Here is a 12,433-nt window from a genome sequence, read left to right as displayed (position 1 = left end):
CTATATTCTTTTGTATGTGGCTATTCAGTTGTCCTATCGCCATTTGTTGAAAAGACTATTCTTACCCACCCCAAGGGTGAATTGTTTTGGCACCCTTGTTGAAAACTATCTGACCGTAAGTATAAAGGTAAATCAATTCTTAAATTCTGAGTCTAATACTTTTATTGTAATGCTCTGAATACAAAATGAGATTTACCTTGTCAGTTTTAAGAAGTTCTGATAGAAATCATTTCATTTTGGGGCCGCTGGGTGGCTCAGCGGTTGAGCATCTGCCTTTGGCTCAGGGCATGACATTGGGCTCCCTGGATGGTGCCTGCTTCTCCCTCTGCCTGTGTCTCTGCCCCTCTCTCTCTGTGTTTCTCATGAACAAATAAATAAAATCTTTAAAAAAAAAGAGAAATAATTTCATTGACCTCTATCACCAATGGTGTATTTTAAGATTATAATGACCTCATTAACAAGAACTTTTAACACAATATAGATGAATTGTTCATGTTTGTTTATACTTTCTCCATTAACTTGGTTGATGTAATTAGAAACTTAAAGTAGTCTTGTTCTGTACTTGGACTTCCAAATATTCCTGAATATCTCCCAAGACTATGTTCTTATGAGAGTAAACATTAACAAAAAATCCGGTAAGTTATGTCCCCTTTAAATTCTGACATAATTCAATGTATAAATTTGATTTATCCATGTAACTAGATAACCATGTAAAAGATGAACATGGGAGCAGCACATCTATGTAACTAAGGCATAACTGGTATAAGATAACTGTAATGTTCATAGTTTTATGCCAAAGTGTGAATCCTAGTTTTCAGACCAATTCCCCAAATAATCACAAAAGTTGCTATAGGACTGAAAAATGCTATAGGCATGAAAAATGATTTAATTGCTAGTATCTCTCTGACCTATTGGTAATGGGTCTCTGAACCATGTAAAAGATGAGCATAGGAGCAGCGCATCTATCACTTCAGAGTTTTACAAGTGAAATTCACCTTAAAATTATGTCACAAATTTTGCATTGTACTTCCTTTTATTCTGAAATACATTACCTCTCTCTCTCTTGCAGAACAAAGTGATGAGTGATGTATGGGTTAAATTCAGGAGTATCACTGAACTTCACCTTCCCTCTAACCAATTTCCCAAAATTCTCTGTCCCCATACACTTTGTGTTTCCAATTTCTTTCTTAGTGAATGAAGAACTTACTCCCAAAAGCCCTGGTATAAACCCTGGCTTTCTCTTTCCTTAGCTCTCCCCTCTCTTTTCCTCCCAGTCCTCGGGAGGGGGAAGGCACCTCAATTTGAATATGGGGGAGCCCAGAGTGTTAGACACACAGGGAGAGGGTTTACACTCAGGGAAAGGAATCAAGGAATACAGCCTAGCAGAGTGAGGGACTTAGCCTACCAAAACAAAGCCCTGGTGCCACAGAGAAGGATACTGGTGCCCTGATAGGAGTCTTGGAGCCTCAAAATCCTCTCATCCTGAATAGCTCCTGCTAAATTGTTTGCCCTTCCAATGAGGGCTGCAGAACCACACTTGGACCATGTCCTTCTTAAGCTGGAACTGCTGGGCAATGTGGCTGATCTACTCCAGTGTGAGTTTCAGGCACTTATTTTGAGATGGAGCCTGAGGTTATATTTAGAATGTGCAGGAAGGAATGCTGTTGCCAATTAATTAATGATATTCATCATGGAAGTGGGATGAACATGGCGTCATGCCGCAATATTTAGGAATTTAGTTGGGCTGTAATAAAATCGGAAAAAGCAGTAGCTTAAGCATATCACCAGCTTTATGCCTTTTTTGTCTAAGGTTTGGTTTGATACATGCACAGTGTCCTCAGGAAGACAGGCCTCTCTGGCGTTGCTTCACCTAGTAATCCTTAGCACACACTTGTTCCCTTGTAGTCACAAGACGGCTGCTCAAACTCCAGTATTGCATTTGAATTCCAGTAGTAAAGAAAAATAAGGGTGAAGAGCAAAAGGCACAGGTCATTTAAATTTGCCCTTCATTTTAAGAAGTATTTACAGAAGCCTCATCCAAGAACTTCCACTTGCATTTCATTGGCCAGAACTGCATAAATATGTGTATGTCCTTCATCTGCAAGGAGTGCTGGGGGATGTAGTCTTTAGCTGGGCATATTTATACCCCCTACAAAACCAGTGTTCTGTTACTTACAATCAGGGAGAAGCCAATATAGGAAGGCCTCTAGCAGTTTAGTCCACAATTCCTATTCTATGAATAGGTATCCTTCAGCTTTATTTTTTTAATTTTTAAAAAGATTTATTTATTTATTCATGATAGATGGAGACAGAGAGAGAGAGAGAGAGAGAGAGAGAGAGAGAGAGAGAGAGAGAGGCAGAAGCAGGCTCCATGCTGGGGCCCAACACAGGACTTGATCCCGGGACTCCAGGATCACGCTCCTGGCCAAAGGCAGGCACCAAACCGCTGAGCCACCCAGGGATCCCTTCCTTCAGCTTTATTGAACCAGCAAGAATTCTACACCCCTCTCCAAATCCCCACATGCACTCACACAGAGGCAGCATTGCTCTTCTGCAACGGATTGACAGCCAGTATGGGCTCTGAACTGTGTGAAAGATGGGCATGGGAGAGGCATACCTTTCATTTCTGAATTTTACTAGTGAAATTGATCTTAAAATTTTATCATGAATCTTGTATTATACTTTTATTGGGGAATTTATTACTGTAGTTGTGTTCAACATAAATCTCAGGACTGAGATCACTGTGAAACATCATGTAAATCCCTTTTTTTTTTTCTTAGAGAGGTAGAAGGTCGAGGGATAGGAAGAGAGAATCCCAAGCAGACTCCATGCCCAGGGAGGAGCCCAATCTCACAACCCATGAGATCATGACTTGAGGCAAAATCAAGTCAGACACTTAACCAACAGAGCAACTCAGGTGCCCCAGAAACATCTTGTAATTCTTTTTTTTTAAAAAGATTTTTAAAAATTTATTTATGATAGAGAGAGAGAGAGAGAGAGAGAGAGAGAGAGAGAGAGAGAGAGAGAGATTGGCAGAGACACAGGCAGAGGGATAAGCAGGCTCCATGCCAGGAACCCGACGCAGGACTTGATCCCGGGACTCCAGGATTGCACCCTGGGCCAAAGGCAGGCACTAAACCTCTGAGCCAACCAGGGATCCCCAACATCTTGTAATTCTTAAAAGACTGGACTACAAAGCTAGACAGACTTGGGTTAGGATCCCAGATCCATTATTTACTAGTTATGTACTTTGAGCAAGACATTCAATCTATCGATGCCTTGGTTTCCTCATTTGTAAACTGTGGATAATAATTTTTATGAGTAGAATAATAAGATAATTTATGCCCAAACTGGAAAACTTTAATGTGCTGGAAAGGGGATAATATTAATAATCATGCTTGAACAAGTGGCATAAGCCCAGAACTATGGTACAGATACTGATGAGAGGATTAAATGAAAAAATAAAGCACTTAGCACAGGGCCTGATACATAGCAAGTGCTCAGGTAAATGTAGCCACTACTTTTTTATTACTGAACTGGAAAGTTCCATTGTTTCAGCTTTTCTTTCTAACAATAATATGCTGATAATCTTCCTTATGATCAAGAGTAGTGGATTGACATAAGAAGAGCTTAATTTTTTTCAAGGTGGAGAAAAACCTAATTGAAAGTCAAACAACCAACCTCTCCAGAAGAGGAACAGGGTTGAAAGATACTGCAGAAATCATTAGAAGCATGAATGAAGCAGAAAAACAGAATTTTAATGATTTTGTGTACTTCAGGGTTTTGGTCCTAAGATTCTTCTATACTCTTAAAAAATTTTGAGGACCACAGAGTTTCTGTTTATGTTACTTATATCTATTGATATTATAAGTAAAAGTGTAGACAATAAAAAATATTCATTTAAAATAACAATAACCCTATCATATATTAACACAACGAATATTTAATTATCTTTACAAACACAACAAAAAAGAGGATTAGTGTGTCTTCAAACCTCTTTATTGATTGGTTTGCTAGAACTGAAACTAAGTCTCATTTCTGCCCTTTTATGCAACTTATTGCAGAATGTTATTTTGGTCAAAATATATGAATAAGATAGGTCCTTGGCAAAGAGAGGAAATATTTTAATAGCCTTTCTGGATATCTGTGGTTATTCTTTGATACTACACCAAAACTCCATAGTAGTTTTAAAATTATTATTATTTTAAAGATTTTATTTATTTATTCATGAGAGACACAGAGAGAGAGGCAGAGATATAGGCAGAGGGAGAAGCAGGTGCCCTGTGGGGAACCCAATGTGGGACTCCATCCCAGGACCCCGAAATCATGCCCTGAGCCAAAGGCCGATGTTCAACCACTGAGCCACCCAGGTGCTCCTCTATAGTAGTTTTGTGAAGGTTAGTTTAAAGCAGAATCTGAAATCATATCAATGAACTTTTTGTACTGTTATATCAAAGCCCATTGGTCAGTCGTGCATTTTGAATGAATATTTTACTCATGATTTTGGAATATCATTCATTAGTCATTTGGAGAAGATTAGTTCATTGAGTTATGCAGATATTTCAAATGTTTACACATTTCGGAAACCCAATACCTTAGAACATTCTAGAAAATATATGAACACACAAGCATACATTCCATTAGCCATCAGAATGATGATGTCATGTGGCCTCTGGAAAACACTACTGTACATTCATGAAACAACGAGAGTGATAAAGACCAATCGTGTCTTTTTTTTTTTTTTAAAGATTTTTATTTATTTAGTTGAGAGAGAAAGCCAGAGACAGAGAATGAGCAGAAGGGGACAGGCAGAGGTAGATGGAGAAGCAGGCTCCCTGCTGAGCAAGGAGCCAGATGCAGGGCTCAATCCCAGGACCCTCGGATCACAACCTGAGCCAAAGAGAGATATTTAACTGAGTGAGCCACCCAGGTGTCCCCAAATCATGTCTTATTATGAAGACTGTTTTGACTACATGAGTCACTGAATAGGTTTTAGTCTCAAACCACACCTGAAGAACAGCTATATGGTAGGACTGTTAGATAAGTAAAGAAAACAAAAAACTTACCATTTGCTTTTTTAATCTTTTAAAATCAGGAGGCAATAAATTATAACACACAGTGAGCAAGATACTAAAATATAGTCCCAAGTGTCAATTTCAAATCTCTTTATATGATGACAAGAAGACAAGCTCCTAAAAACAGCTTCTAATTCAAAGATATTTCTCTTTTTTTTCTTTTTTTGGTCTGAACTCTAGTATTTCAATGTATGCAGGCAGGTATCTTTGAGGAGCTCACAATGCTTTATTTCTTCCTCTTCTTTCCATTCTTCCCAAGGTAGAATCTTTGCAGAAAGCTGTGGGCAGCAAAACTCTACTAAAAATATTCTAGGACATCTTTTCTTTTTTGCGACCTGGCCTGGAAGCTGCCCATTTATTATGGGTCTTGTTTTGTATTGTATTTTGGAATTTTTTTTTTGTTTTTTTTTTTTTTACAAATACAGAAGAGGACATTCTCAAATGATATTGGTGGTAGATTTGAGAAACTTCCTAAATGAACCTCTTATTTTGCTCTCCTGTTAATCCAGGCTTTTCAAGGTACCTTGATAGTAGAGGATAATCCTATTTTTTGGAAAAAGCCACTTTCACTCAGGGACATGTGGGTGGCTCAGTGGTTGAGCGTCTGCCTTCGGCTCAGGTCATGATTTTGGAGTCCCGGGATCGAGTCCCACGTCGGGCTCCCTGCATGGAGCCTGCTTCTCCCTCTGCCTGTGTCTCTGTGTCTCTGATGAATAAATAAAATCTTTAAAAAAAGAAAAGAAAAAGCCCTTCACTCAGTAGTACCAGGGAGAAATCCGTTGTAGGCACCCTGCCCCTTACTTTTCCATTCAGGTTCCCAATGCCCTGACCACTGCCCGCTGCTGGCTGCACAGTAGGCCCCACTGTGTGGCCCACCCAGGTCCACCTTCCTGGGCAATGCTTTGCCTCCTCCTTTACCCTTCAGCAAAAACACATACCCTTTGTAGTCATTCTTTCACGAAGTCTGATTTTTTAGCTTAGATTAGTCCAGTCTGAAATACACGGGGGGGGGGGGGGGGGGCGGGGAATGTCAAGCCAATGAAAGATATTTACACTGGGACACGAATGATGGATGGGGAACTAAGTGTTTAGGAACCAAGAACCAAACTGATGATCTGAAAAAATAAACTTGCAGAAGGCTTGCTCTATGTGGCCACCGAAAGGATTGCTTAGCTTTTCTAAGCACATTAAAAGCCACCTGGCTGGCTCAGATGGCAAAGGTTTAGACTCTCCACCTGGGGGGGGGGGGAGGGGGGGAGGGGAGGGGAGTTCAGTTTGAGCCCCGCATTGGGTGAAGAGATTAAAAATCTTTTTTTTTTTTTTTAAAAGCAATATATCAAAAGCCAAAAAACCAATAACGAATTGATCCAAGTTCCCTAGGAGCCCAGTCAGGCAAGAAGTGAGGCGTGAGGTCCCTGCGCGGCTACGCTTGGGGCTTCCACAGGTTAACGCACCAAGGGGCAAAAGGGTGAGGTGCCCAGGGGGCAGCCCTCATTCGAGCAAAGGTCTGCGCTTCCAGCTGCCAGTAATAATTCCGCGATTTCCAACGGCCCCCTTTGACGTTTCATTTATTCCTCGAATTAACTGAAGACTCTTTTTTTTTTTTTTTTTGAAGCAAATTTCAGAGTCAACGAAAGCTGGAGACTGTGGACTCCCAAGCGTGTTTTTAGGTTACGGCAGGGCCTCGAACTCGGGTGTAGGAGAGACAGGCCAGCCAACGCCACCTCGGCCTTCCAGGGCAGGCGGCCGTCTGTGCGCTCGCAGCTCTCCCACGCCCGGGGTCCGGCTGAGGGGGGCCCGACGCGCCGACCCCTCGGCCCAGAAGGCCCCGAACGGTGCATTAACGGTTCCCCAGATTCCTGCTGTGGCCGTGACCTTTCAACAGGCGGGCGGCGCAACTGCGCGTCGGACGCAACAGGCACGACCGGCGTGCCACCGGGGCGAGACGCTCGGGCGACAGCAGTGGGCGGCGCACGCAGCCTCTCCTTTCTTTAACCCTTCTCCTCGCTTAGTCCCACCCTCACCGGAAGTGGAGCCGCCTTACGTCACGCCACTTCCGGCCCGCACGCCCGTCGCCGGCGGGAGCGAGCACGCTGGCGCGCGGCAACCTTGTTCCCGCCTCCTGAGCCCCAGCGCCACTCACCTTCGGCGGTCGCGGAGCGTGACGTGCGTGCGCGCCCCCGGCCGTGCGTCGGGGCCGAGGGGAAAGGCCGAGAGAGCGAGGCGAGAAGGAGGGGTTGTGGAGGTTAGGGCCCAACCAGCGAGTGCCGTCGCCCTCCCTCCTCCTGACGAGGCTCGGAGAGGGAAGGGGAGGAGCGAGCCGGGCCGGCCGCGCACACCAGGAGCCTCCTCGTGGAGGGGGGGGAGCGGAGGAAAGGGGAGCTCCGCCACCTCTGCTGGCGGCGGCGGCGGCGGCGGCGGCGGCGAAGGAAGAAGAAAGTCAGGGCCCGTGCCCGCCGCCACAGGCGCAGAAACCGCCCCCCGCCCGCACCTCCCCGGAAACAGCCCCCCGCCCAGCCCCGCACACTCGTGCCCCAGCCGGAGCCGCAGCCGGGTCGCCCCCGCCTCGCCCCGCCCCGCCCCGCCCCGCCGCCCGTCCCCGCGGCGGCCGAGCGCGCGAGGCCCGAGGCCCGAGGCCCGAGGCCCGAGGCCGGGAGTTGCTGTCAGGCCCAGGCCACTTCCGAGGCGCCCGCCGGGTGTCGCCGCCACCACCGGAGGACGACGTCGACGCGGAGGAGGCGGCGGCGGCGGCGGAGGCGGAGGCGGAGGCGTGTTGTTGTCTCGCCCACTCCCCTCCCCTGAACTCGCGCCCCACGTCAGGGCGCGATGGAGTGAAGCGGCGACGAAGGTGGTACTTCCGCGTTGCGCTGCCCGAGCCGAGAGCGCGGCCGAGGCCGCTCCCCCGCCCGCGGGGGCACTTGGAGGACTCCGGACTCCCCCGCAGGTCAGCGCCCGGCGCATCTGGTGTTCGTGCGGCGGAGGCCGGGACGGCGAGCAGGACCGCGAGCAGGACCGCGAGCTGGGCCGCCGGGGCTCCCGCTCCCCTCGGGCCGGAGGCCGCCGCACTCCCGACCGAGTCCCGACCCGGATTATCGTGGCGCGCCTCGCGGCCCGCCCTGGTGCTCGGGGTCCCTCCGCCGCAGTTCCCGTTTCCGGCGGCGGCGATGGCCAGGATCTGACCCGGAGGAGGCCGCACCCGCGCCGCGCTCTGCGGCGGGCCCTAGGCGATGCCGAGCAGCTCGGACACGGCGCTGGGGGGAGGCGGGGGCCTGAGCTGGGCGGAGAAGAAGTTGGAGGAACGCCGCAAGCGGAGGCGATTCCTGTCCCCTCAGCAGCCGCCGCTGCTGTTGCCGCTCCTGCAGCCGCAGCTCCTGCAACCGCCGCCGCCCCCGCCGCCTCTGCTCTTCCTGGCTGCTCCCGGCACGGCCGCCGCCGCAGCCGCCGCCGCCGCGGCCTCCTCCTCTTGCTTCAGCCCGGGCCCCCCTCTGGAGGTCAAGCGGCTGGCGAGAGGCAAGAGGCGCGCAGGAGGGCGGCAGAAGCGGCGCCGCGGGCCCCGCGCCGGGCAGGAGGCGGAGAAGCGTCGGGTCTTCTCGCTGCCCCAGCCGCAGCAGGACGGCGGTGGCGGTGCTAGTAGCGGCGGGGGTGTGACCCCGCTGGTGGAGTACGAGGATGTGAGCTCCCAGTCCGAGCAGGGGCTGCTGCTGGGGGGGGCCAGCGCGGCAACGGCGGCGACGGCTGCCGGGGGAACGGGGGGCAGCGGCGGGAGTCCGGCCTCCTCCTCCGGCACCCAGCGGCGCGGGGAGGGCTCGGAGCGCAGGCCCCGCCGGGACCGCCGCAGCAGCAGCGGCCGCAGCAAGGAGCGCCACCGCGAGCACCGGCGGCGGGACGGGCAGCGCGGCGGCGGCGGCGGCGGCGGCGGCGGCGGCGGCGGCGGCGAGGCCTCCAAGTCCCGCAGCCGCCACAGCCACAGCGGCGAGGAGCGGGCCGAGGCCGCCAAGAGCGGCAGCAGCAGCAGCAGCGGCGGCCGCCGGAAAAGCGCCTCGGCCACGTCGAGCAGCAGCAGCAGCCGCAAGGACCGAGACCCGAAGGCGCACCGGAGCCGGACTAAGTCGTCCAAGGAGCCGCCGTCGGCCTACAAGGAGCCGCCCAAGGCCTACCGGGAGGACAAGAGCGAGCCCAAGGCCTACAGGCGGCGGCAGCGGTCCCTGAGCCCGCTGGGAGGTCGGGACGACAGCCCGGTGTCCCACAGGGCGTCGCAGAGCCTGAGGAGCCGCAAGTCCCCCAGCCCGGCAGGAGGTGGCAGCAGCCCGTACTCCCGGCGGCTGGCGCGCTCCCCGAGCCCCTACAGCCGCCGCCGCTCCCCCAGCTACAGCCGCCACAGCTCGTACGAGCGGGGCGGCGACGTGTCCCCCAGCCCCTACAGCAGCAGCAGCTGGCGCCGCTCCCGGAGCCCCTACAGCCCGGTGATCAGGTGAGTCGGCCCCCGGCTGGGCCCGCCTGCGGCCGCGCCGGCCCGAGCGCCCCTCCCCCCCCACCCCCGGCGGCGGCGGGGGCAGGGGGAGCGGTGACCCGGCCCTGCGGGGCCGCCCGAGCCCGCAGCCGGCGCGAGGAGACCCGGCCGGACACCCGGCCTCGCGCGCGCGTGACACCGTGCCGTGGGGCGGGGGGCAGAGCAACAGGTCCGGCAGACTTGTTCTCGCACGACGACCGCCGAGAGAGAGAGCTCGGGGGGTGGGGGGGTGGGGGTGTTAGACTTGCTGGTGAACACACTAGCAGGTGTGTCTCTTCAGCCGCCCTCTGCTCTCCCAGCAGTTTCTTCAGGTAGACCGAGAGGTGGTTGAATTTGCCAGAATCTTGAAAGCTTTCTCAAGAGGTTGCATCTTTGGAGGGTTAGGAGCGAACTTCCTAGCTAGGACCTACGTCCTGTAAAGGACACTCGGAGTCGCTCGCTGATGTCAGAGTCAGAAGTGGATTGCACATGCTGCCGGTGATCAACAATACAGCGACGGAAAAGGCAGCTTTTCCGTAAAGTTTACTCTTCCACGAGGATGTGGAACTTAGGTGGGAACTTAAAGGATTCTAAATTCTCGAGATAAGGAGGATGCCCATTTTGTGGTATTCTTGGGTGGGATGGTCGTTTAAGTGGTAAAGAGAAAAAAAAAATGACGAGATTGTGGTTTCTATGTATGATGACACCCAGTTGCTAATAACGTGTAACAGATTGGTGCAGCCAAGTGAAGGGTCTAGCACATCCTTACAGTGTTACGCTGTTTACTATCGTATTAAATTACTATTTACTTTTACTTAAAAGCTAGCTGTACCTTTAAATATCACGATCTTTGTTCAGAAATCTTTAAAAGCTGTAATTTAATCCAGTGAAATTGGAGTAAATCTTTGACGTGGTTGTCACACCTTGTTTGTTATATATTTCTATTCTCTAGGAAAAGTGTGAGCATTGATACGCGGGTACCTGTTAAGCAAAGTGAATTAAGAATAACTTTCGGATATTTTGCAGGTTCTTCTATCCCTTCAGCTGTCTGGAAACTCCTGGCCTTCTAGTTTTAGGGTACTACAAAATGTCATTTTCGTTGGTTGTGTTTTTCTTACTGGCCTTAGTTTTCAGCAATGCCAAGCGGATGCGAATACCTCTCAGTAGAAGTTATGTTGAATCTCGATACGTATACCTGTAAAATTAGCACATTTCTTTGAAGTGTCAGCCTAGTAAATATTTGTCAAGATGTGATTCTGGTGGAGATCTGGGTGTGTTTGTCCTTAAATGAAAACAGCTGTATAAATCTCTTCATCCTTAAGTGTTCAAGCACACTTAAAATTCTAGTTGATGTCTTAAAGATTGTCAACTGAAAACTCATTTCACCAAACTTAGCCTTCGTGTCTTGTAAGACCTTGCATTTTACTTTTAGTTAAAAAACGTTTTAGGTGTGCCAGAAGTTTTGCATTTTTGTTGTTTTGGGGTTGTTTTTGTTTTTATGTTTTCTGCGATTGACACTGTTTTTTGAAAATGAAAATGATTAGGTTACATTTCAGGACTTGAGATAACAATTTTAAGGGTATGATGCAATTTTAAGAATAGAGTTTGTGTTTATCTGGGTTTTTGGTTTATGGATACTTTACAAGGTCCTGGCCTTAATAGTGCTGTGTATTTTAAATATATCGTGTAGTAGTGGTATGCATGATTAGTGTTATTCGTATTTTGAAAATATTTATTCAGCAGATCAGTGCCAGTTACTGTTCTAGGGACTGGAATAGATTGGTGAAGGAAGATGGGGACCTTGCCCTCATGAAGCTTGCGTTCTAGAGGATCATTCATTGCTGAATCTTTTCATGGCATTTACAGTGACCACCAGCATTTTTAAAGTATTGGGTTTGGAAGAGGCTTTAGATATCTTGGCCAGCATTCCTGACAGCTGTCCGTTTGGTCTGTGCCAGAATATATCTAGACATGGGAAGACATTACCGTGAGACAGCCTGTTCCGTTAAATTTGGAACTTGAGTTCTAGACCAGCTTTGCCTGGTATCTCCCAAGAGATACCCCCCCCCCCCCCCCCCCGAGCTCTCTCCCAAGACCCTCCCTTGGAGACTCAGTTTCCTAAACCGTAACAGGGATATACTTATTTTTTTGCATTATTTCAAGAATTAAGCGAAAATTTATGTTTTGTAAAGTATAGAAATACTATAGATTATTATGGAAATGTAATGTGGCTGAATTATTATTGAATAGTTTGAATTATTAGAACTCTTCACACTGAAACAGAAATCTACCTTCGTGTAACTTTCTACCCATTGCTTCAAGTTTAACCCTTTGGAATGATACAGAGCAAACTGGTATGCTACCTCTTTAAAATGTAAAGACACTTGCCACGTTTTCTGAGTCTTTTCTTCTCTGGGCCAAAAAAAAAAAAAAAAAAAAAAAACCAAAAACAACTTCATTTGTCATGAGGTGTGGCTTTGCGATTTTCACATTATATCTGGTTTGTTAACTGGCCTGTTTAAAATACGGGGTCCAGAATTTACAGCTGAAATGGTTGGAAACTTTTAAGATTTTTGAATATATAACAAATGTGTTATTACTGTTTAGGAATAATTAATTGAACTCACTTGTCCAGTTTAACACAAAGTTTTATTTACTTTTTGAATTTAGTAATGTCTTAAGTGGCTTATGTTACTTAATGAATAGACCCCTAGATTGTGAGCTCTGTGAAGGCAGCTATCCTGTTTTACCTACCGTTGTATTCTTAGTGTTCAGCGTAGTGTCTGGCACAAGTCGTCGCTTGGTAATTGTTGAATGGGTAAACGCAGGGATGATGATGATGGAGTTTACTGAGTATATGAAATATTGT

At 48.7% G+C, this 12,433-nt stretch overlaps 1 protein-coding gene across 2 annotated transcripts in view; it reads left to right on the top strand.

The window, feature by feature from the left end:
* The first annotated feature begins 8,192 nt into the window (after positions 1-8,192).
* CDK13 (cyclin dependent kinase 13) overlaps positions 8,193-12,433 on the top strand; it is a 118,851-nt gene continuing 114,610 nt past the window's right edge. For both annotated transcript variants that reach the window (XM_055301046.1, XM_055301045.1), the window contains exon 1: positions 8,193-9,546. In XM_055301046.1, coding sequence (XP_055157021.1) covers positions 8,303-9,546 — 1,244 coding nt within the window. In that variant the 5' untranslated portion in view covers positions 8,193-8,302. The remainder of the gene's footprint in view (positions 9,547-12,433) is intronic.

Source organism: Nyctereutes procyonoides, unplaced genomic scaffold (assembly GCF_905146905.1).
Source record: "Nyctereutes procyonoides isolate TBG_1078 unplaced genomic scaffold, NYPRO_anot_genome, whole genome shotgun sequence".
Taxonomy (NCBI): Eukaryota; Metazoa; Chordata; class Mammalia; order Carnivora; family Canidae; genus Nyctereutes; species Nyctereutes procyonoides.
This window is presented reverse-complemented; position numbering and strand designations above follow the sequence as displayed.